General features: G+C 42.2%; 2 protein-coding genes across 3 annotated transcripts in view; one reads left to right on the top strand and one right to left on the bottom strand.

The window, feature by feature from the left end:
* The window catches only part of slc5a10 (solute carrier family 5 member 10), a 128,088-nt gene that overhangs the window by 24,793 nt on the left and 76,986 nt on the right, over positions 1-26,309 (bottom strand). The window lies entirely within an intron of this gene.
* The window catches only part of LOC144690991 (uncharacterized), a 33,736-nt gene continuing 19,093 nt past the window's right edge, over positions 11,667-26,309 (top strand). The window contains exons 1-2 of the mRNA XM_078558940.1: positions 11,667-12,449; positions 16,248-16,415. Of these exons, the coding sequence (XP_078415066.1) occupies positions 11,901-12,449; positions 16,248-16,415 (717 nt within the window). The 5' untranslated portion in view covers positions 11,667-11,900. The remainder of the gene's footprint in view (positions 12,450-16,247; positions 16,416-26,309) is intronic.

Raw genomic sequence — 26,309 nt, 5'->3', positions numbered from 1 at the left:
GCAGTACTGGAGCTACTGTTGTTCAGATAAGACATTAAACCAAGACCCATCTATCTGCTCTGGTGGATGTAAAAAATCTCATGCTACTATTTTGGGGAGGTGACCTGGCCAATATTTACCTCTGAAGCAACATCATGGAAACAGATTATCTGGTCATTATCATGTTGTTGCTTGTGGGAGTTTGCTCTGTGCAAAATTGGTTGCCACGTTTTCTAGATTACTACAGTGACTGCACGTCAAAAGTACTTCACTGGTTGTAAAGTGGTTTGAGTCATCCAGTAATGGTAAAAAGTGAAATATAAATGCACTTCTTTCTGTCTTTTCATCAGTCTGTTTTTACTGATTCAGAAATGACAGTGTAATGGGGTCCAGATTCTGTAAACAGCCAGCTGTAAGCACCACAAAGTTGTGCTTCAAGAATTAGGCTGTCCTACTTATGCAACTTGGCTCTTTTTTTCTTTATTTTTGATAAATAGTTTCTCAATCACATTAGGTGTCAGCCGTGGCACAGAGTGTGGGAACCGTGCATCTGAATCAGAAGGATGTGGGTTGAGCACAAAAATCTCGGTTGATACTCGTTCGGCTGAGGGAGTGCTGCATTGCTGGAAGTGCCATCTTTTGAGTGAGACCTTACAGCGAGGCCCCATCTGCCCTCTGAGGTGAGCACACAAAATCCCACTGTACTACAAAGAAGAGTAGGGGCGTTCTCCAAGTGTCCTGGCCAATGCTTAACCCTCAAATCAACATCGAAAACATATCATTTGTTGATGATAGATTTAAATAATCTCCCCACAACTGATGGGTCTGCAGTCACTCAGTATTCTTCCCCACGCCCACTGTGCCCTCCACCCACCTTCTTAAATAACAGATTGACATTTGCTATTTTCCAATTGAAAAAGCACAGTTTGTTAACCTAATTCACTATCATACTTAATTACCTCAATTTTTTATGTCAATGTCTTTTTGTAAATGATTAACTTTGTTATAATTCACTTTAATGGAAAGTTTCAGCCTCCCATCCTTAAATTACCAAATGATATCTTCCATTGAACAGGGTTGCATAAGGTGATGAAATGTTCCTTTAATGATGAGTGCAAAACCACTGATCTCTGGAGTAGTTGAGGAAATTGCAGATGTGTTAGTCATGATTTTCAATCATTTACAAAAAGACGCTTACAGGAAAAATTTGAGATGACTGCACATGCCAGCGAATCATTTGTTAGAAAGCTAAATGGTTGCACTGGCACTTGCAGACGATAAGTTCAGGCAGCTCCAACCTCCGTCAGAACTGCTTGATGTTCTGCCCATATCCAGCATCAGCCTTAATTTACTACTTATCTCAACACTGGATGAATCACGAATAATTACAACTAAAGCAAGATGCAAATATCTGATAGTTAACAGGTTCAAACGAGCATTTCCATATTTCCTGGCCCTGGAAGTGGAATATGGCATATTTGGTTTCCCACGCATGGAGGATACTGTGTCCCTCTATACCGACCCCAACATTTTCTGGTTGAAATCAATGGAAAGGAGTTACATCGAGTCCACAGGACAGAAACCGGCCATTTGGTCCAATTGGTCCATGCCTGTGTTAATGCTCCTGCTGAGCCTCCTCTCATTCCTCTTCATCAAATCCTATCAACATATCATTCTATTTCTGCCTCCCTTCCATACGTCTCTAACTCCCGCTTAAATGCATCTGTGCCATTTGCCTCAGCTACTCCTTGTGGTAGTGAGTGCCATGTTCTCACCACTCTCTGGGTGAAGAAGTTTGTGTTGAATTCCCTATTGGATTTATTAATGGCTATCTTTTATTTATGGCCCCTGGTTTTGGACTCCCACACATGTGGAAACATTTTCCTTATCTGTATCAAACCCTTTCATTTTCTTAAAGGTCTCTATCATGTCACCACTCAGCTTTCTCTTTTCCAGAGAAAAGAGCTCCAGCCTCTACAGTCTTTCCTAACAATTATAACTCTCAGGTCTGGCATCACAGTACTCTGGGCAGTGTAAGCAAGGCTCTATGTATGTTTAAAATGGCTTCCTTGCTTTTGAATTCCATCCTTTAGAAATCGACCTCTGTGCTTGAATTGTTAGGAGGATTGGGCAGTTTCTGCAATGGGTGGCTGAGCTGCAATACCAGTTTAAGGCACGGGAAGCAAGATGAAACTCTACCCTACTGGTGTGTTACAGTTTGATCAGGGAGCCCAGGTTGCTGTGGCAACTTGCACTTTTACATGCATGTTGCAGTCTGGAGCTATGGATAGTGATGGTAGAGGCTCCAATGTTCTTTCCATCACACGGCAGACCAGGAATCTCTCCTGCTTTTACTGCCCGCCATTGGCATGTGTTGGACGAATTTGCAGGTTGATACCCAACCTCTTTGGCTGTGCTAGGAACACACCTTCCTTGGCCATCAAGTCCTAGGGTGGGACACGAAGCTGGATCTTCTACCTCAGAAGCAGGAATGTTACCCATTGCACCACAAGACCTTATCCCGCTATTGAAAACGTTTCCACTTGTGGGTGTGTCCAAAACAAGGGGGCATACGTATAAGACAGGCACTAATAACGAGGGAATTCAAAAGAAACATTTTTACACAAAGTGAGCTTAACATGTGGAATGCATTATCACAGTGAGGCAAATAGCCTGGACACATTTAACAGGAAGCTAGATGCTCACAACGGAGAAAAGAATAGAAGGCTATTTTAATAGAGTTAGATGAAGTGGGATAGACAGATGCTCAAATGTTAGCATCAACACTGGCATAGACTAGTTGTGCCGAATATCCTGCTTCTGTGCTGTAGACTTGATGTAACTCAATGCAACACTATGGGCTGTGATGTTCTGTGGTGTGGCACTCCAAGGGGCGATACCTTTGAAAGGTGTTGCTCGATATTCAAGCATTAGACCCAAGACTTTTAAGGTATGCATATGAGATGTTAGTCACCAGTCAACTTCCATCCCTTTTCATTCTTTTTAGATCTCATTTGCAAGTCCTCAGTGTGAGATCTGTATTACACACTGGTTCTGCAAAAAATAACACATAGGTTCAATGAATTCGGCATGACTTTCCCTTCAAAGAAGAAATTTGATGGTATTTTAACTTGACTCTTAGAGTTCCCAAAAATATATGTTCTATGGGTATGATATCTATCATATGGATAGATAGATATTATAATATTATAATCTGTATTATAATAGAGTGTAATGTCTAATATGCATGTCCTGCCTATTAAGCTCATGTTATACTTCAAGTGTTATGTTCAAATTTCTCTGTCACACTGCAAGAAAGTCATAAAGAAATTTTCCAACATTGAAAGATACCAGAGACAAAATGTCAAATGTCCCTTAATTGACCTGTATAAGAAGTCAGCCAACATTTTCTTAATCAAAGCTACACTTTGTAGCCTTATTATAATAGTGTTCATTTTAATGATAGTTACACTTTGTAGCCTTATTATAATATGATGTGTTTTACATGTTATAATGCTCATTCTAATGCTTGTATAAAGCGCATGTTTCCATGCTGTAAATACTATGTAGTAAAACAGTGCATGTTCTGTCTTACCAGGGACAACATGCTAGTTATCTACATGCTAAAAATCTTCCATTGGCATGTACTTCCTTATTCATTATAAATTCATACATCTACATTTATAATGAAAACTTCCTACATTAGCTTGAAATTATATCCACCTGACAACATGGCTTGCCATTCACGGCCTCGCTGCCTCTGAGCAGAACTATAACAAAGTTCTTCCCAGATTCCCTCAAGATGTGAACCCCTTCCCACGTCTACACAACAGCAATCCCTCCTTGTGACAGTCTAACCTCCTACTCACCTTGAGTAATACCACAAGACCTACAAAAAATATATATGCATAAATTGATGATAAAACAAACTGAAGATGTATGCAATATAGGTGAAGGTAGGAACTATAAGGTACTACAGTTATGGAGACATGAATATCTAACATTAAGATTTGGTTTAATCTCACATGATTTTACTTTCTTTTTACTTATAAAGTGCTTGGAGATCTGTACAAGAGCTGGAAAGTTATTCATTCATGGGATGATTTAGTGTTTAAAGTGTCAGGGTACACCTTAGCTGACTGTGCTGTTTAATTTTTGCTGAAACTGCAGAATGTGTGATTCATACCTGTTTGACGAAACCTTTTCAATGGATTGTGAATCGAGACAGCCAAGATGGTCCTGAGATAGGGAAACAGGTAATGGGGCTAAAGTGATTGATTAATGACAAGCTTAAGGGTAATTAGATTGACCATCTGAAAGTTTTATATGAATTATCTTATTTCTGGAGTTCATGTCCACAATAACACTTGTCATACCGTAATGAATCACCATTGACAGTGTATATGACTAGAGGCCTACAAATATTTTGACTGTCACAATTTGTAGAGAGTCAAGGTTGAAAGGATCAACAAAGGTAACATCTCTACACAAAGGGAAAAGGGAGTAATACTATTTATTTCTCTGTGCATCTACTATTTAGTGACATTGTCTGTGACAAGACTGGTCAAACACAGTAAGAGGATTAAGCTGTGAACCATATTTGGTGCCAAGATTTGGATTCTCTTACAGTGCATAAACTATCAATGAAAAACTGCTCAGATTGTGTGGCAACAACCAATCAAAGATAAGTAACGAGAGGGGGTGGTGTTAGTATATACAGAATGAGATGATGATTAGTATATACATAATGAGATGATGATTAGTGCTAGAAATATTCTAGATCTCGATTCCGTGAAAAATCAAAAGTTGAAGAATCTGTTTTTAAAATGTTATCTGCTTTAAGTAAAGCATGGAAGGCAACAGTCACAATTTAAAAGACAATTTGCACCATTTCATGAGCAGGATTCCCATGCAGACACTATTCTGACCATTTCACTTGTATTTTTGTGCTTTCAATTGCAATTGGATACTAGTGCGATGGCTGAAATATGATTTCCAGTTGTACTAACTGTATCTCTGATAGGACAATTTCACCTGCACTGCATGGGCATTAACCAACCAAATGGAGCTCCCACCCAGTGTAGAACACAACTAGTTTTCAATCCATTTGACCATTTGTCACACCAGTTTTAGGTCTTGGTAGCAGAGTTATAAATCTACTTCATTCTTGAATGACTGAAAATCATGCCTTTCAAGTTGTAATCATAACTGTACACCATTGTTTGAATTCCAATATTGTCATTATATTGGACTCCTCTACAAATTATTTCTGTGATGCGGGATTCCCTCAAAGGATAAATTTGTATTTGTATATGTATCATTTAATAATACATGATATTCACTTAAAGCCAATTTAAAATGAGGAGACAAAAAGAAGTACATTATGATACTCCTGTTTACCATGCTTCTTTGTAAAGAATGAGGATGCAAAATTTCTACCTCTAACTTCCACAATGCATAGTTTTGAAGAGCATAAATTCTAGGATTTTTTAAAAAAGAAACCTGCTCTATGTAGGATTGCAAAACAACATGTGCCTTTTAAGTTATATATGGCTTCAATGTCACATGCAGACATTGTCCATAGGGCTTTTAGTTGCAGGAACAATTGAGCTGCATACCAAACTGATGGCTTTTTAGATATGTTATCAAGAGAGATACAAGGAAACATTTTTCTTCCAAACTAATTGTTGTATGCTACGTTCCACACCAATATTGTACAATTTAATTGTATAGATTATTATTTGTTGGCACTGCATCTAAAAAAATCTGCAAGTTGCAATAAAATTTTAAAAACAATTGAAGCACAAATTACACTAATGTTTTACAATGAAATGCAACCTTAATTTTATAGCACATTATTCTGATTTATAAAGAAGTTGGTGAAACTTTTGACTTTCAATTAATTTAACTGATATAAGGGATTCCATACTTGTTTAAGGCTTTGCTTTTGAAACACATACCAATATGTGCTTTCAACTTATTTATATTCTGAGTGTAAACTTTTCAATGCTTCAAATTTACCACACAGTGTTTTTGTAATAATTGCATTCTGATCAGTGGAACCTCCGTTATCTACAAGTTTCTACTTGGTGTCAATGGTGATCCTTCCAATTTGGAGGATCACTGAAGTTCCCCTTGAATTTTTTAAAAATTCATTTTACGGGGTGTGGGCTTCGCTGGCTAGGCCAACATTTATTGCCCATCCCAAATTGCCCTAGAGAAGGTGGTGGTGAGCTGCCTTCTTGAACTGCTGCAGTACCTATGGTGTAGGTACACCCACAGTGCTGTTACAGAGGAAGTTCCGGGATTTTGACCCAGCAACAGTGAAGGAATGGCGATATATTTCCAAGTCAAGGTGGTGAGTGGCTTGGAGGGGAATTTCCAAGTGGTGGTGTTCCCATCTATCTGCTGCCCTCGTCCTTCTAGATGGTAGTGGTCGTGGGTTTGGGAGGTGCTGTCTAAGGAGCCTTGGTGAGTTTCGGCAGTGCATCTTGTAGATGGTACACACTGCTGCCACTGTTCGTCAATGGTGGAGGTTGTGAATGTTTGTGATTGGGCTGCCAATCAAGTGGGCTGCTTTGTCCTGGATGGTGTCAAGCTTCTTGAGTGTTGTTGGAGCTGCATTCATCCAGGCAAGTGGAGAGTATTCCACCACACTTCTGACTTGTGCCTTGTAGATGGTGGACAGGGTTTGGGGAGTCAGGAGGTGATTTACTCGCCACAGCATTCCTAGCCTCTGATCTGCTCTTGTAGCCACAGTATTTATATGGCTAGTCCAGTTCAGTTTCTGGTTAATGTTAACCCCCAGGATGTTGATTGTGGGGGTTCAGCGATGGTAATGCATTGAATGTCAAGGGGTAATGGTTAGGTTCTCTATTTTTGCTGTTTCAACCAATAGAGTTGGGTGTCACTATTTTTTGCAGTGAAAATTGTGAAAGAAATCAATTTAATTTCTTTGCTATACAATATTCTCCTAATATCTCCCATTTCACACTTAAGGAGTCCCAGTTGGAAACATAGGATTTGAAGGAGGCTATTTAGCCCCTCAAGTCTATTCCACCACTCAAAGAGATTGTGGCTGATCTGTTGTTAAACTCCACATATCTACGTTTGTCCCATATCTCTTAATACTTTTGGTTAACAAAAACCCAGCAATCTCAAGATTTAAAATTTACCATTGATCTAACATTGGTTGTGGAATAGAGGTTCAAACTGGGTAGAATTATTTTCTAGTTTCACTTCTTTCGGAGTCCTATTGTAAACATAACCAAATGTTTTAAATTGTTTTCCCAATATACTTTCTTTTTCCAGTTATTTTTATCTTCATAGAAAATGATCTTCCTAAAACACTTCTTAATTTGGTTTCATATATGTTCCAACTTCCTGTCTCATAAGTTTATTTTTTTATTAATAACTTTACCATTGCCATTTTATCATGCGGTGTCCCTTATTAGTGTGGGGCCATTTTGAGGAAATGCTGGGACAATTGGAGATGATGGGATAGGAACCTAGGATTTAGGAGCAGGAGTAGGCCATTCAGCCCTTTGAGCCTGCTCTGCCATTCAATCAAATCATGGTTGATCTGGTTGTGGCCTCAACTCCACTTTCCTGTCTGCCTCCCATAACCCTTGACTCCCTTGTCTATCAAAAATCTGTTTAACTCTGCCTTGAATATTTTCAATGACCCAGCCTCCTCTGCTCTCTGGGGAAGAAAATTCCACATACTAACGACCCTCTAAGAGAAAATTCTTATCTTAGTCTTAAAAGGGAGACTTCTTATTCTTAAACTGTGTCCTCTAGTTCTAGTCTTCCCAACAAGTGGAATCATCCTCCCAGTTTCCACCCTATCAAGTCCCCTCAGGATCTTGCATGTTTCAATAAGATCACCCCTTGTTCTCCTAAACTCCAATGGTATAGGCCCAATTTGTTCAACCTTTCTTCATAGGATAAGCCCTTCATCCCAGGAATAAGTCAAGCAGTTTGTACATTTTAGTCATTTTACATAGAACATAGAATTAGATTGAGATTACAGCACAAACACAGGCCATTTGGCCCAACTGGTTTATGTTCCACACAAACCTCCTCCACCTGACTATGTCACACTCTATGGCATATTGTTCAATTCCTTTCTCGCTCATGTACTTTTCTGGTCTTCCCTTAAATGTCAGGATACTGGGTTGCTTGGAGTAAAGATTATTAAAAGGGAAAGAGCATCATCACTACATGAGTGAGCCTCTGTCTGAGTGGTAAAGTTCCGATCTCCGAGTTCGACATATGCAGGTTTCAAACCTCGCCAGGATATTTCCAATGCTGCAGCTCGAACTCTTAATTCTGAGCTGACATACAGCAGAATGCCAGTGTCCCAAATGGGATATAGCCTAAAGTAATGAATACAAACAAAGTGCCCCACCAATTGTCTGGCACAAGCCAGGCTAACTTGGCTAGTGAAAGTGATCATCCTTCGCCATTTCCAGCATGATGCCACCACCAAGCACATCTTCCCTTCACCACCCCTGGTGGCATTTCGCAGGCATCGTTCCCTCCGGGACACCCTGGTCCACTCCTCCATCACCCCCTACACCTCAACCCCCTCCCACGGCATCTTCCCATGCAACTGCAGAAAGTGCAACACCTGCCCCTTTACTTCCCCTCTCCTCACCGTCCAAGGGCCCAAACACTCCTTTCAAGTGAAGAAGCATTTCACTTGCACTTCCCTCAATTTAGTCTACTGCATTCGCTACTCCCAATGCGGTTTCCTCCACATTGGAGAGACCAAACGAAGACTGGGTGATCGCTTTGCGGAACACCTTCGGTCTGTCCGCAAGCATTACCCAGACCTCCCTGTCGCTTGCCATTTCAACACTCCACCCTGCTCTCATGCCCACGTGTCCGTCCTTGGCCTGCTGCAATGTTCCAGTGAAGCTGAACGCAAACTGGAGGAACAGCACCTCATCTTCTGACTAGGCACTTTACAGCCTTCCGGACTGAATATTGAGTTCAACAACTTTAGATCATGAACTCTCTCCTCCTTCCCCACCCCCTTTCCGATCCCCCTTTTTCCAATAATTTATATATATTTTTCTTTTCCCACCTATTTCCATTATTTTAAAATGTATTTCCAGGCATTGTTTTATCTCTACCTTTTAACCTATTTCAATTCCCCCCGCCCCCCACCCCCCCCAACCCCCTCCCCCCACCACCCCACGCCCACTAGGGCTATCTGTCCCTTGCTCATCCTGCTTTCCACCCTTAATGTTCCCATTAGCACATTTCTTAGATAATATCACCACCGTCAACACCTCTTTGTCCTTTTGTCTATGACGTCTTCTGGCTATCTCCACCTATCACTGGCCCTCTATCCAGATCTACCACCGCACCCCCCCACACCCCACACCCCTCCCCCAACCCCCCACTCCCACCACCCCTTAAATCAGCTTATATTTAACCTCTTTTCTATTTTTCCTTAGTTCTGATGAAGGGTCATTCGGATTCGAAACGTTAACTGTGTTCCTCTCCGCAAATGCTTTCAGACCTGCTGAGTTTTTCCAAGTATTTTTGATTTTGTTCTAACTTGGTTAGTACTCTGTTTGCATGCCTCATTGTGAAACAATGATCAATATCCTCCAGAAATAAAGTGCCCAAGGAAATAAAATCCCCTTAGGGAAGTTATTGCTTCACCTTTAAACAAACCTGAAAATCCCACAGTGAATGTATGTTGGGGAATTCCAATACTTTTATCAGAAATATATTAGCAATCTTTAAAAAATTCAGCTCAGGGTATTTTTGAGACAGTGTTTCAATGATTATAATTCCCTCCACTGATGGATTCTTACCACATTTTCACAACGACTTCCTTTGTAACCAAATTTGTCCTGTTTTAGAAGCCACAAAGATGCCATGTTCATCAAAATATTAAAAAAACTAAAATCCTTTTGTCAACCCAAAAAACTTTCAAAACAGAAAGTATTGAAGCTTTTCATCTTCCACTCATCAGAACACTGCAAGAATACCAGTATAAGGAGAAAACAATAATTTATACTGTATAGGAAGAGAATGCTGATTGGTTGCCAAGTGGACTCTGATTGATAGAGGCACTTCCATGGAGAATGCACCACTGACAGTGACTGACAGTTAACTGCCAAGCATTGCTGAAATTTAAACCAGGCAGCTTGACTCTGATTGACCAAACTGCCTGGTTTAAATTTCAACAATGTTTGGCAGCTAACTGTCCGTCACCATCACTGGTGCATTCTCCGTGGCAGTGCCTCTAACAACCAGGAGTCCACTTGGTAACCAATCAGCAGTTTCTTCTCATATAATATAAATTGTTGTCTTCCCCTTATATTGATATTCTTGCAAAGTGTCCTGATGAGTGCAAAATGAAAAGCTTCAACGTGTCCCTTTTCTTAGCAATACTCAAGTTCTGTACTACCAAACAACTATTTGAAAACAGAAATTGCTGGAAATATCCAGGACAGGAATCAGCATTGGAAAAGTGGAATGCAGGTTAACATTTAGGGTCAGGTCAATCTCTATCCCTAACATTAACCTGACATATTTGCTGAGGGAACTGGTGTATAATCCTAGCACTTTCTGTTTATATTTCATTTTCTAGCATAGACTGTAGTGTTTTTAGAGGAAGGGGAGGGGGTCTTTTGCCACCCTTTTTATTCTAGATACTTTGGCATCTGAATTTTTGCATAACTCTCCCACATGGATCCTTATCTTCTGTGGTGCTCCTTTCCTCTGACAGCTAAATACGATTGGGGAATATGCCCCAGGATAATGAACAGGAAATTCTCCTTGGCTATTCCATTAACTCTGTGCAGCCGCAGAATTTTTCTCCTGTCTTTGATAAGCAGCAATGCATCACAACATCAGACCTCACCTCAGACTTTGACTATCAAGTAAATTAATAGAATATTACAGCAAGATGGGGCATTTGGCCCTTCATGCTTATGCTGGCTCTTTGAAGCACCATTCAATTGCCCCACTCTTTCCCCATAGCCCTGCAACTTTTCCTTTTTACTGAATAGATGGACAAATAAGCCATTTAATACTAGGTACGATGCTAACCCCACAATCAATACAAAACTCCCTAAACCGTCACATCTTGTGCACTTACTGCTGGAGGTATGAATGAAATTGACTTTCCGCAACTCGAATGGAATTAAAGGAAATCGCCAACAAATTAAAATAAGGCAAACATGCTTATATTTTGTTGTAATTGGCAGATCTTTTTTGTTTTAAAACCTCCGATGATTTTCCGTACGCCAAAGCATTCTTTACTTTACAAGTGGACAAGTATCCTCTCCGCTCTGTCGAAATGGGCGGGCTCGTCACTTTCACCGGTTGAAAGAGACTTTCACTATTGAGTATTCTGAAGCGGTCTAGTCTGGACGTCTGGGGGTGGGAGGGGGGGGAAATACGATCCAAAAGTACAGCTCTGTTGCCAAGGCAGCGTTACGTTAGACCTGCTGAGTTTTTCCAGGTAATTCTGTTTTTGTTACATTGCAGGTTGTCAGTTCATTGCCGGCAAACGTGGCCTCAGAGAACACACCTGTTGGAGAAAGAGCTGACGCCTCAGTCGGCTTCCTTCTGCTTTCAAAATAAATAAATATATATATATATTAAAAAATTCACTCTAATCTGGGTGTGGCCGGGATCCTGAGGAAATGGGACAGCCTGAGGGGTGGAGAGATCCAGGTGTGGCGCTGAGCTCAGTCCACTGCCTGAAACAGGAGGTTTGTTGGGTGGGGAGGAGATGAGACGAGACGGGGAGGAGCATTTTCGAGTTGCCAAACCCAAAGGTTTGGCTGCCGGGTCCCCACTGCCTCGGATCCTTGCTTCGCTGACGGTGCCCAGCTGCTGCGGTTTGTGTGTGGGGCTCAGGGGGTGGTTTCCCCCCGCTAGGGCTCTCCATGGCTCTCTCGCAGCTACTGTGTCTGGACGAAGGGAACATCAACTACCGGACCAATGAATCCAAGCCCGAGTTTTACTACAGCGAGCCCCAGAGGCTGGCGCTGGAGACCCTCCTGGCCAGCGGGGCCCCAGCCTTTCGCGAAGCGGTGGCGAAGGAGAACTTGAGGGAGTTCCTGTCGGAGTTGGACATCGAGAAGATCCTGGGCTCGATGCGGGATTTCTTACCGGAGGGGCCGAGGCCCCAGGGGCAGGGTGAAGAGGGTCCAGAGGAGGGAGAGGGAGGAGGAGGAGGAGGAGAGGAAGAGGGAAGAGGAGGAGAGGAAGAGGGAGAGGGGAGAAAAGCAAGCGAGGAGCCGGAGAAGAAGCCCCTCTCTCTGCATTACTGGCCCGACACCTCGGACGTATCCCGCCCCTGTTTGGAGCTGGGCTGGCCGGACTCCTCAGCCTACCGCGGGGTGACCCGAGCCAATGTGTACACCCAGCCTCCTGTGGCCGGCTCGATCCACATCAAGGAGATGGTCCGCAGGATGATCAGCCAAGCGCAAAAGGTGAGGATATTCCAATGGAAACTGCGTCTGGGCGGCCGGATTCATTCAAGTTTGACATGACCCGGCGGCTAATTAAAACCAGAAATTAACCAGCCTAGACCAGCTAGTTAGAAACTCTGATATACAACAACCTTGCGCCAACCGCGCAGAGGACTTTCACAGTAAGTGGTTATCCGGAAGATGGTTGAGACTGAGGCATTTCTCAGAAGGAGATATTGGGACAGCCGAGCCGGAGCTTGGTCAGTGAGATAAATTTCTCACTTGGTCAGTGAGATAAAAGCCAAACACTGCGGATGTTGGAAATCTGAAATAAAAACAGAAAATGCTGGGAAAACTCAGCAGGTCTGACAGCAATCTGTGGAGAGAGAAACACAGTTAATGTTTCCAGTCCCTCTTCTTCAGATTCATAAGGACTCGTAACGTTAACTTTTTTAAAATCTCCACAGATGCTGTTAGACCTGCTGAGTTTTTCCAGCATTTTCTGTTTTTTTGTTTGGTCAGAGGAGTTGGTTTTCGGGATGGTCTTAAAGGAAGGAAGGGAGAGAGAGAGAGAGATGGGGAGGCTTAGGGAGAGAATTCCGTTCTAAAGCAGAGTCAAAGTGGACTGGAAACGTTAACTCTGTTTCTCTCTCCGCAGATGCTGCCAGACCTGCTGAGCTTTTCCAGCATTTTCTGTTTTTAAATTCCAAAATAGACAGTTTGGACCACTGACTGCAGCATTAGTAAACAGAAGTTGTTTTCTTCATCGTCAACATGGAATTAACCATTTCTGAATCACCATTACATTCCCGCAAGCTACCTTAGGATTGTGTGACTTTAGTCAGCATCCTTCCACCTATATAAATTAATGGACTTGCAGCAAATCAGTAGCTGATGAAAATGACTTTAGTGTTGCTTTATGGCCGATTAGTTTTTAAAATACTTCAGTGGTATAAGTGATGATGTGAACTTTAACAAATTCTTACTTTCGCAGAATCAGGTAGGGCGAAGGGGTTGGGTTAAACAGTTTGGGTTTCCAGCTGAAATTTTTACATTACAGCCATGACATCAGTGTTGAATCCACTCCTGCTGTAACGGTAGAAATAAATGCCTTGTAAACTGGAAAAAATATCACACTCACTACATTAAGTCACAGTGAGGAAGGGGAATCAATGGGATGGCGAGTGGGAGCTGAAGAGGATGGGGCCAGGATAATCCCTGGCCAGGAGGGTCTTTGTTCCACTCTGTACATTCTATTCCGTCAGTACGACATGTTAAAACAAGCTTTGTCATGAGTAATTCTGTGCTGGTATTCATGCTCCACAGTCTCCTCCCATTTCATCTACCTCATCTCAGCCTCTCAGCAAGTCTTGTCATTCCCTTTTTTCCCTTAATTAGTCATCTAATTTCCTTTTGAAAGTATCTGTTACTTCCATCAACCACTTCCTGTGGTAGCGAGTCCCACATTCTAACCACTCTGAGTAAAGACAATTCTCCTTATTTCACTGTTGGATTTATTAGCAAGTATCTTGTACTTATAGCCCTTAGTTTTGAATTCTCCCATAAGTGGAATCGTTCTGTCCATATCTACCCTGTCCAACACATTCCTATCATGTCAACCAGGATTCCTCAAAGATCTTTTCTCAAGGAAAATGCCTCCTCTTATGAGGACAGGTTACTTGAAATAGAAATGGAAAATACTGGAAAAACTCAGCAGGTCTAGCAGCATCTGTGGAGAGAGAAACAGAGTTAATGTTTCTAATCTGTGCACCTTTTTCAGAAGCTCTGAAGAGAAGAGTAATACAGACTCAAAACCTTAACTCTGCTTCTCTCTCCACTGATGCTGCCAGACCAACTGAGTTTTCCAGCCATTTTCTGTTTTTATTTCAGATTTCCAGCATCCGCAGTACTTTGCTTTTATTTGACATAAACTTGCTTTGTTTTGCCTGAGTTTAGAAGTTGAGCGGTGATCTAATCTAAAGAGTTTAGGGTAGATGCAGGTACTATTTGCCTGGTGGCGGAATCCAGAATGAGGGGACAGTACCTTAGAATTAAAGCTTGGTTATTTAGGAGTGACATTAGCAAGTACTTTTTCACACTCAAGGTAGTGCACAAGTCTCTTCCCCAAAAGGCTGTGGACGCTGGGACCAATTGACATTTTCAAGGCAGAAGCAATAGTTTTTTCTGTGTCAGGTAAGGGAATCGGGGAGCTTGGAGCAAAGGCAGGTAAATGGAGTGGAGGTACATATCAGCCATGGTCTTATCAAATGGTGAAATTGACACAGGGTGCCCTTGTTCCCATGTTAATTCTGTGACACCCGTTAAAGCCAAGGATACATGGAAAGAGCCACAGAAAGTAGAATTAGTTGTAGAGGAATGAAATAAATTCTCATACCTCAGTTTAACATGGTGAAATTTTGCCTTCACAAGCATAGTGTCATAACATTAGAATAGTTATTTTATTTTTCACTTGGTGTAACCCATGTGTTAGCAGTATCCTAATATAAAGCACCTCTTCATTCATAATGACCCTCATTCCAAAATTGTATCAATTTCAAAACTCAAATTCAAGCTAAAATAAACTTTGGGTTTGTACAGGCCGATGACGACAAATGTTAATTTATCGCTGGAACTAACTTAAATTCCAAATTTTGATGTGAATACAAATTCAGTTATAGGAAACATGTTGTTAAACACTTTTGAAGGGTTTTGACTAATAATTCCCCTTGGTGTAGCTCTCTTACTTGTCGAAACATGTGGGCAATCAATTGAAGATTGAAGAGCAATTTACAGAGCAGACTCTGAGCTCTCCAACCGACAGCTTGTGGATTGTATTGGAGAGTTGAGCAGAGAAAGCAAAGTACAGTACATTCTTTCTTTTCGGCCATGATTTAGTGCTAATGCTCTTGTCTGAGTCAGAAGGTTGTTGGTCCGCTCCAGCGACTTGAGCACATAATCTAACCTAACGCTTCCAAGCAGTGCATAAGGAGTGCCGCACTGTTAGAGGTGCTGCCTTTCAGATGAGATGTTAAACTGAAGCCTTGTGTGCCTCGTGGGTGAATGTAAAAAGGTCCCTAGGAAACTATTTCGAAGTGTAGGGGAATTTGCCCCATTGTCCTGGCCAATATTTATCCCTCAATCGACATCATTAAAAATGATGATCTAGTCATTGCATCGCTGTTTGCGGGAGCGTGTGTGCAAATTTGCTGTTCTATTTCCTAAAAAGTGAATACATTTTTAATGCTGTAAAGCAGGCACCTTGGGACATCCTGAGGCTGTGAAAGGCAATATAAATATGGAAATTCCTTCTTTAACTGGTTAGTGTTTTTTAAAAAATTACTGGTGTTGGTAAATGCAATCACATGGAAGTATCTGGAATTTAAAGCACAGAACCAGGCCGTTCAGTCCGAATGGACTATGCTGGTATTTATGCTCCACACAAGCATCCCTCCATCCAATTTCATCTAACCCTATTGGCGCATGCTTCTATTTCTTTATCCCTCCTGTTATATTTAGCCCTCTGTTAAATGCATTAATACTATTTGCCTCTGAGGTAGTGAGTTCCACTTTGAAGTATTTCACGGGTACAGAGGTTTTCTCTGAATTCCTTACTGGATTTATTAGTGACTATCTTATATTGACAACCCCTAGTTTTGGTTTCTCCCACAAGCAGAAACATCTGCCTTATCCAAATGGAATTCCATTCCAAAAAGTGAAATGAGCTTCAACCACAGACAATGGAAAATGTCAGCAATAGAATGATTCAATGGCCGTAGCATTCGAGTGCGTAACTATGACTGCGTTTATTGCTGTTCACAGGTAATCGCTGTCGTAATGGATTTATTTACAGACATTGATATCTTCAAAGACTTACTGGACGCCAGCTTCAAGAGGAAGGTTCCTGTCTACATCATCCATGATGACGTTAACATCAAACATTTCCTGAAGATGTGTGAAAGTTCAGGAATGCATATGGGGATGTTGAAAGTAAGTGGGATAAAGTGGACAGCCGGATCAACCAGCGCTGATGTTGTTTTAGTCACAGATACTAGCTTAAAAATAATGTTGCTCTGAGATGCTTTATTAATTCACGATAAGCCCCTATAAAGCTGCAGAGCCTTTGCATGAGATTTTGTACAAGATATTATTCTGAAATGGTAAAACATAAAGAAAAAAATACAAAGGTCTTTAATAGTGGCCTTTTTCAACAGTGAAAACATTTTGGTTTGGCAGCCTCATGTTGTCATTTCTGACTTGTTTCAAAGGTCAATTGCCTTTAAATGTTTTGCAAAGTCTGTTTTAGTGATTAGAATCAGAAGTGACAGTTCACTGCCCTCTTTCACCATATACCTGTACAAGGAGCTGAGAACTAGCATTGCTGTGAGTGCACCAGATGATGAAACTACAATGGTTATCCAAAAGCATTTGAAATGTAGATATCCTTTGGTTAAAATCCACTTCCTCTGCCTGCTGCTGACCTGCATGGAAGCCTACAGCATGGAATGAAAACCCTGTCTCTAAATTATTAAGCAGATGCTTTCATCTGGCTTCCTGAACAGCATGATCAGTTTACACTCACCTCTGAACTCCCAAAGTTGGATTAGTACTTTGCATTCACTAACAGGTTTCTGTTCTAATCCATATAACCTGCCAAATTTCCATTTAGTCACAGTTTATATTGTCACTGCACCATCTGTTTCTTGGGTGTGAAAGCATTTTGATATTTCAGTTTGAAGGTGGTTTAAACTGGAGCAGTTTTATGATGGAAGGCAGAATCCAAAGTATGTCTTTTTGTTTACTAATCAAGTTATTTCCTGTGTGAATTTCAGTGAAGATTTCCTGTTTTGATGGCATAAAAGTGTTGATAAAAGAATGGCGTGCTCCACAGTATCGGTGTTTTATTGAATATCTATGTAGGCTATTTCTTGTGAAAAAGAGAAGCCCTGATAGTGATCTTTGAAATGATGAATTTGTTGGACAGGGTAATTGTAGAAAGAATGTGGGAGAATCTAAAACTAGGGCTATTTATACAAGGTAGTTACCAATAAATCCAATACAACAATGAGGAAAAGTTTCTTTACTTGGATTGGTTAGAATGTGAAACTGGCTACCAAAGTAAGTGGTTGAGGAAAACAATATAGATGCTTTCAAAAGGAAATTAGATGAGTATATGAGTGAAAAGGGGATTTTTTTTTTATAGAGCTTGGTGTTAAATTTTGTCTGATTACAGTCTTATGAAGCGCTGTGGCATTGTTTACTGTTGATATTAAGTATGTTCTGCAATAGTCTGGCTTCTACATTACATTGATGACCAGATGGCTTAAGAAATAGACACAATTGTATTAAGATTTAATTACTAGAAATAACCAAAACTCTTTTATACAACATTTGGGTCATCCAAAAGTGCCAGAGCTAAAATAAAAAACAAAGAGCTGGCTCAGGGAGTGTAGAATCCCATACAGATACCACTAGTCTAAGCTTGAAGGTGTGGTTACCACACAGAAGCAAATAACAGAGAGAAAGGTTCCATGTTTACAGGTGTAACATGAAGCAAGCATATGGATTATAAATAAAGCATGTGGAAACTCTACCTTAAGTACAGTCATTATCCATTGAACATGGCTAACGATAGATCTCTTATCTGCACTGATTGCTGACACTAATTCTGGCTGAGGATATTTATATTTAAAACAAAGTCTAAAATTTTGAAAGTTTTTTTTTCAAAAAAAACAAGCTCAAAATCATGAATTGTCAAAAGAACAAACATGAAGTGACTTAGTGAAACTGCGCAGCAAAGATTTTGTATATAAATGAGTAGAATACGATTAGGAGACCCTCAGATAATCAAAGTATTCTCTTACCTTGTGGTTCCATCAGATCATCTCCTGGTTGCCTATTGGGACTGTTTTCATTAGAACAGATGGTGATTTGGTAGGTTTTTAGAATGAGGCGATCATAACTATAAGATTAAATGTAAAAGGTTTGGGACCAAGAGCATGAGAAACATTCCTCCATTTCAAGGCTGTGAGGCTACGGAGTGCATAACTGGGAATTAACGATTGCAGCAGAAACCCACGTCAGCATTTAAGAATAGGTTGGATAGATGGTTGAATGAAGATGTTTGAATAAAGGGATAGGGGAATGAGGGAGGCACGCAGGATTAGGGTACTGTTCATGTGGAGGATCAGCATCAACATGGACTAGTTAGGCTGAACAACCTGTTTCCAGTTGTAATTTGGACATAATGTTATATTATTCAAGAGAGACACAAACAATAGCAGCCTCTGCATGCATTTGTGTGTGCTTCTGCATTTGTGTGCGTGTGTCATTTGCAGCTAGAAGATTAGATTATTTGTCTGTGTTAAATCAGCAGAATTAATTCCGAATTTCGCAAAAATTACCAAAATTGTTCACACTAAATCGTGTGTTTTGACCAAGTACAAGTTTTGATTACATTTGTGAAAAACATAATACAATCTGTATATGCTCTCCTGACATTGTTGATGATTGTACTTGTAATTCATCAGCAACCTGTCAGATTTTGGTGTTGAGAATTGTGCGAATGCTTTCATTTTTCCACGAGTGCAATGTGGCCTCCTCATCGCCCTGCTTAGAGTACCAGCTTTGAATATCTATCATGTCTCTTAGCTGCAGGGCAATTTATTTTAAATAGGGTTATATAGTAGCACTTACTTCTGCCCCATTAGTTCATAATTAACAGAGGGTGCAGTATTAAGAATGCACAATATGACTTCCCAAGGCAAATATGATCTGTCAGTAGTGCGGTAACAAATATAAAGACTTAATTACAATGGCAAATTGCAAATAACAATCATGGATTCCTTAAAATTTGCATTCTACTTGCCAAGTATGTAATTTTGTAACTTCCAAGCAGGTTTTGGAAACTGAATGCAAACTTTAAACACATGTTGTTTTTATATTTTGGTACTGATTTGAGAGAGCAGCACCAGCAGAAATAACCAGACCTTTACATATAATCACTGATGTTAACAAAAGTCCTGTTAGCGCTATACAGCATCTAATAACAACTTGCATTTATACAGTGCCTTTAACATAGTAAATGTCTAAAATGCTCCCTAGGAGCAATTATCAGATAAAATTTGACACCAAGTCATATAAGCAGTTATTAGGGCAGGTGACTAAAAGCTTGGTTAAATACATAGGTTTAAAGCATTAAAGGTTTAAAGTGGACAAATTGGATAGCTCTTTCAAGGAACTGGCACCAGCTCGATATATCAAACAGCCACCTTTTGTGCAGTATAATTCTCAGATGGTTTTATTCATTTGTGGATGTGTGTCACTGGCAAGGCCTTGTCTAGCCTGTCCCCACTTGCACTTGAGAAGGTGGTGATGCCTTCTTGAGTTGCTGCAGTTTGTGTGGTGTAGATACACACACAGTCCTATTCGTGATGGAGTTCTAGGATTTTAGCCCAGCGACAGTGAAGGCACAGCGATACATTTCTAAGTCAGATCGGTGTGTGACTTGAAGACGAACTTGCAGGGGAGGAGTTCCCAATGCATCTGCTGCCCTTGTCCTCCTAGATGGCGGACGCTGTGGCTTTGGAAGGTGCTGTCAAAGGAGCCATGGTGAGTTGTCACGGTGCATCTTGTAGATGGTGGTGAAGGGAGTGAATAATTAAGGTGGTGGATTGAGTACTGATCTAGTGGGCTGCTTTTTCCTGGATGTTTTTTATTTGATCATTCATGGGAGTGTGAGCATCGCTGGCTAGGCCAGCATTTATTGCCCATCCCTAATTGCCCTTGAGAAAAGTGGTGGTGGTGGTGGTGAGCTGCCTTCATAAATCGCTGCAGTCCATGTGGTGTAGGTACACCCACAGTGCTGTTAGGGAGGGAGTTCCATGGTGTCGAGCTTCTTGCTGTTGAAGGTCAATGGAAGATTGTTAAAGTCCCTCTTGTTGGGGATGGCCGTTTCCTGGCACTTGGGAGGCGTGAATGTTAATTGCCACTTATTCAACTCAAGCCTGAATGTTTTCCAGATCTTGCTGCATGTGGACAGGGACTGCTTTAGTAGCTAGCCATGAAAGGTACTGAAAACTGTGCAATCATCAGCAACTTGGCTTGCTAGATCAGTAGTCATTCTACCAAACCACTCTTGGTGATGAACGTTGAAGTCCCTGCTCAGTACATTCTGTGCCCTTGCCACCCTCTCTGCTTCTTCTAAGTGGTCAACGTGGAGGAGCACTGATTCATCAGCAGAGGGAGGGCGGTATGTGGTAATCAGCAGGAGGTTTCCTTGCCCATGTTTGATCTGATGCCATGAGACTTCATGGGGTCCAGAGTCAATGCTGAGGACTCCCTCCTGCCTGCATACCACTGTGCCTGGTCAGTCTGTAGTGCTGGTGGCACAGGACATACCAAGGGATGTTGATGTAGGAGTATGGGACATTGGCTGTAAGGTATGATTCGGTGAGTATGGCTATGTCAGGCTGTTATTTGACTAGTCTGTGGGACAGCTCTCCCAATTTTGGCATAAGATGTTAGGGAGGGGGACTTTGGGGTGACTGGGCAGAGTGTGCCTATATTGTTTCCAGTGCTGAGGCCAAAACCAAATGGACCATCTGGTATTATTCTTATTCAGCTTTTTGTAATGAATTGATACAACTGAGGCTTGCTAGGCCATTTCAGAGAGCAGTTAAAAATCAACCACACTGCTGTGTTAACAAAAGCTATAGATAGAATTGTGATTCGGGGCAGTTTAGGTCACTGTTTTTGACCCCATGGGTAACTACCCAGTAAAACATTGCAACCTTCCTATGATCTTATGCACAATTATAATAATCAGCTTAAAACTGATTATGTTACTTATGTAACATTAGTACACGATCTAGTTTCTGAGGCTGCACAATTTCTTTATGAATGGCCCTTGGTGGCAATACTGCCATTTGATCTTGAACACAGCTTATAATCAGCACCTAAAGAAACAGGACTCAAAAGTCTTTGTTCTTTGCCTGTTGTTTAAAGTTTAGGAGCAACTTTAAGAAAACTCCATTCCTTTTGGCGTTGACTGTTGTGGGCAGATGGCATCTGCCATCCCACCCGGCCCTCCAGCAACAGAGGCTGTGACTTGTTGCGCTGTAGAGTTCCCCTGCCTTTAACTCACTGTTTGTCTTTCTTCAGTAATTGAAATCAAATAAAATCGAATAAATTTCATCCACCCATTACTCCTCCTGCAAACAGTGTTTTGACCATTCTTTTATTGCCAACAGCTGATAGATGAGGGAACTGGATCTGAACATAATGTAAATTATCTCCATTTGTAAGGGACATTAAGATCATTATTTAAGTGGGTATTGTCCTTAAGAAGCAAATACACCACCCCAGCCTTTAAGCCAGGGCGGCGGAAACCCGAGCGGCCCATTGCACTTTTTCATCCGGCCTGCAGTGAGATTTCAAAATCCAGCCCATCCATCCCCCACCAACCACCCCCCCCCCACCACGTGCTGCAGTCTGGGCCAGCCGCCGCCACGTTCTGATGCCTGTGCCTCGGCCGCAGTCACCAGAGGCCCAGGCTGTGGGGAAGAGGGTGAGGCCCAAGGTCTGGGAGCAGAAGCGCAGGGCCAGGATGGGAAGCTGCCGGCTGCCAATCAGATGGCGGTGTGAGTAAACTGGGGCAGCGGACAAAGGGAGAAGGACACCTTCATCGCCAGGCTCACCACCCCCTCCCAGCTCCATTGGTGTCCCAGGACAGGGGCTCAGCCCCTGCAGACTGAGGAAGAGGCCCAGGCTCCTGGCCCAGACTGGGAGCTGGCCAGAGCCTTGGGTTGTTGAGTCACTGCCCTGGGCTGGTTTGGGGGTGAGACAGAGTGGGTAGGAGAGAGAGAGAATGGGAAAGGAAAGCAAGCAAAAAGTTGAGCTGAATTTTGGGAGTGCCGCAATTGAAGCACAGAAGCTGTGCTAGCAGACATTCATTGATCATTAAGGAAATGCAAACTCATCCATCGCGTTAAAGCAGTGGGTGAGTTGAATGTTTCTGTAGTCTCTCTAAAAATATATAAATTAGGTTGCTTTTTAATGTTTGTGTGGCCTGCTACTGGTTTTATTTATGTGTGAGTGGCCTTGACAAGAAAACAGTTCCCCACCCCTGCTTTAAGCCCTAATATAGTTCTGGTGAACCTGCGCTGTACCCACTCCAAGACCAATAGGCCTTTGTGGAGATTCGGTTCCCAAAACTTAACACACAACTCCAGACGGGATCTTCATTCTCTTCTCCTCCTTCGAAAGAAACATTTCTTCATAAGGACAATGGCCCAGACCTTCTGGCTTCCAGGTAGCTGGAGACTGGACGTACCCTGAAGGTGCACGGGACCCCTTGGAAGTCCTGACATGTGCACATCCCTGGTAATTACGCAGAAAGTTTAAAGTTCCAATTGCCAGTTTTACCCTGCCCAGAATATTCCGTGATTGGCCAGAACAATGCAGGCTGTTTGCGCTATACTTACCCTGATTTTTACATGGGTTTACATGGAGTTTTTCATAGCAGGTATAAAACCAGCATAACTCTTAAGTAAATCAGCTGGAGTGTCAAAACACTCCAGAACTCACAGCAATGTTCACTCCCCTTCCCCAAAAATGTTCGCCTTGCTGCTGGACAGTGCTCACCACACCTCCCCCCACCCACCCCCCCCCCCCCCCCCCCGCCCTCCAGACAATGTTAGGCCCCCAGCTCTGAAGAAGGGTCATACGGACTCAAAACGTTAACTCTGTTTCTCTCTCCACAGATGCTGCCAGACCTGCTGAGTTTTTCCAGCATTTTCTGTTTTTATTTCAGGTTTCCAGCATCCGCAGTATTTATCTTAGTGCTCGCCCGCACCCCTCCCCTTCGCCGCCCGACAGTGTTCGCCCACCTCCTCTCCCAACTTGTCTTCTAGAATTCCTGGCTCCTGTCCAGGTGGTGTCAGAAGAGTCAGTGTTGTTGGGTAGGGGAGGGGGGAGTTGAACATTCTCGTAGGGTGAGGGAGTTTGGAGGGGGGGAGGTGGTGTGGTGAACACTGTGCTGGGTGAGGGAGGGAGGGGTTAGTACTGTCAGCGGGGTGAGGCTGTGCCGTTTCGGAGGTTGGCAGCTACAAGCAATCTTAAAGCCACGAGTTTTGCCCTCAAGTTTCAGCCTGTTCACTCAAAGAATTGCAAGTGATTTGATTTAGAAATACCGGCCACGAGATATTTAATAAATTGTAGATACTAAAAATCACATTTTCTATCGTAAAACAGAGTTGGAAATAGTACAATTTACACAAGCTTTGGGACATTTAATCTCTTACCAGAATACGGCAGCTAGTGTGGTTAAAAAGGGGATGTGGCTTGGCCTCACTGCTGGCACTGTGCCTGCCTGCTCTCATACAATGGAGGCTTTAGGGAGCAGCCAGCATCAGATGCCTGGCCGGAAAAAAACACTGGCAGGGAGGTGAGTATTTTTTCCTGTGATTAGTGTCAGTCAGAATTGTTCCGACACTAATCAGAAGATTTGGGCCAATGTCATGCTAAGTATTAAGATAGAAGCAAAAGACCGTGGGTGCTGGAAATCTGAACTAAAAACGCTGACTCTTCTGACATCGGCTGGACAGGAGCCAGGAATTCGAGAAGACGAGAAAATGCTGGAAAAACTCCACGTCTGTGGAGAGAGAAATTGAGTTTCGAGTTTCGAGTCCATGTGACTAGAGGATAGGAATCCTGCGGTGAATAACTCACCTCCTGACTCCCCAAAGCCTGTCCACCACCTACAAGGCACAAGTCAGGAGTGTGATGGAATACTCCCCACTTGCCTGGATGAGTGCAGCTCCCACAACACTCAAGAAACTTGACATGATCCAGGACAAAGCAGCTCACTTGATTGGCACCACATCCACAAACATTCACTCCCTCCACCACCGATGCATCTCTACAAGATGCACAGCAGCAACTCACCAAGTCTCCTTAGTCAGCACCTTCCAAACACATGACCGCTACCAGTTAGAAGGACAAAGGCAGCAGTTAGATGTGAACACCACCACCTGGAAGTTCCCCTTCAAGCCACTCATCTGAAGTTCCCCCTCAAGCTACTCATCCTGATTTGGTAATATATCGCTGTTCCTTCACTGTCGCTGGGTCAAAATCCTGGAACTCCCTCCCTAACAGCACTGTGGGTGTACCTACACCACATGAACTGCAGCGGTTCAAGAAGGCAGCTCACCACCACCTTCTCAAGGGCAACTAGGGATGGGCAATAAATGCTGGCCTAGCGAGTAACACCTACATCTCATGAACTAATTAAAAAAATGCCTCTTCTTCAGAGCTCTTAAGAAGAGTCATACAGACTTGAAATGTTACCTCCGTTTCTCTCTCTGCAGACGCTGCCAGACCTCCTGAGTTTTTCCAGCATTTTCTATTTTTTATTTCATGCTAAATATCCTTTTGTCACACAATTCAAACGTCCTTTACTTTCACTTTTTGTCCTTGCCCCTGACAAATCCTTTCTTTTCCTCCAGCTGATTTTCAGCTTCCCTCATTTTCTGCCAATGATTCTCGAACGTTGCTTTGTTCATAGTCTCCATGATAACTAACAGGTAATGGATTATCTGACACGCGATTTGGATCCACATCAGAAAGTCTCTGAGTAGCAGCAAATGGCTTCAAGTCTCAACTTGCTGCATAGTCTGTAACATCTGTTCAATCTCCAGACCTGCCAAACACAGATAAAATCTTGTTTTCATCTCTGAGTTGGCCGAATAAATTAACTGGAATCTCGAATCATGGTGGCAAGGCATCTCAAAAATCCGAAAACCAGTTTTCTCCTGTTTTGACGTCAGCATATCAGGATAGCACCTGGATGATCATATTCTGTAAGCTCCACTTAAAAAAAAATAAAGTGGACTGGCTTATTTTCTTGAAGGAGTCCCCAATGTTTAAAAAAAATATATAGACAAAATAAGTTGATTTGAATGCGTTCAAAGTTCATTTCTTCACAGTACAATTTGATCAGGTCTCTAATATAGATTCTGGTCACAATACATTAATGTATGCTGCCTAAAATCACCTGAGGTTTGCATTGTAGCATCTGTTTAATGAGCAAGTAACATGCCATTTGGTGTAGGTTTTGTGTCAAGTAGAGCTACCACCTTTGATTTGAAGCAGTTTCTTTTCTGATTCCCTCCCTCGGCTCCGAATAAGTGAATCGTGCTGCAAATTGGGTCTGTCACTCTCTCACTCGGGTAGATGATGCTCATCTGTAAGTCTGTACAACGAGTGTTGATACCTGCAGAGAACGTTAGAACTAGAGGACACAATCTGAGCTGGAAGTGGCGGTGGGAGGGGGGGGGGATTCAAAATTAATCAGTGGAAATAATGAGCAGGATTTTCCTGGTCCTAGGGAGGTGGGATGATTGGGAAGATAGCGGGGAGCCGTGTTGGGACAGCTCCCCGGCACAGTCCTGCTGCTGGGGAGGTTTCCCAGCGGTGAGGCTGGATGTGGAATGGCTGCCTGCCGAATGGAGGTGGACAGCCAATTGAAATAACGAAAGGAAAACCAAATACGGCGGATGGTGGAAATCCGAAATAAAAACAGAAAATTCTGGAAACACTCGGACAACATCTGTGAAGGGAGAAACAGAGTTAACATTTCGGATCAACAAAACGACCTATAAAGTTCTGATAAAGGGTCATCAACCTGAAATATTATTTCTGTTTCTCTCTCCATAGATGAAGTCTGAACTGTTGAGTATTTCCAGCACTTTAATTATTTAAAATGAAAATAGAAAGGGCCTATTAAAATGATTCCCACCCACCCGCCCCCTGCCAGAAACCTCTGCAGAGTGGGGAGATCATCACATGGAGATGGCCTCCCTACAGCCTTCCAGGGGGCCATTC

Source organism: Cetorhinus maximus, chromosome 15, assembly GCF_964194155.1.
Source record: "Cetorhinus maximus chromosome 15, sCetMax3.hap1.1, whole genome shotgun sequence".
Classification (NCBI taxonomy): domain Eukaryota; kingdom Metazoa; phylum Chordata; class Chondrichthyes; order Lamniformes; family Cetorhinidae; genus Cetorhinus; species Cetorhinus maximus.
This window is presented reverse-complemented; position numbering and strand designations above follow the sequence as displayed.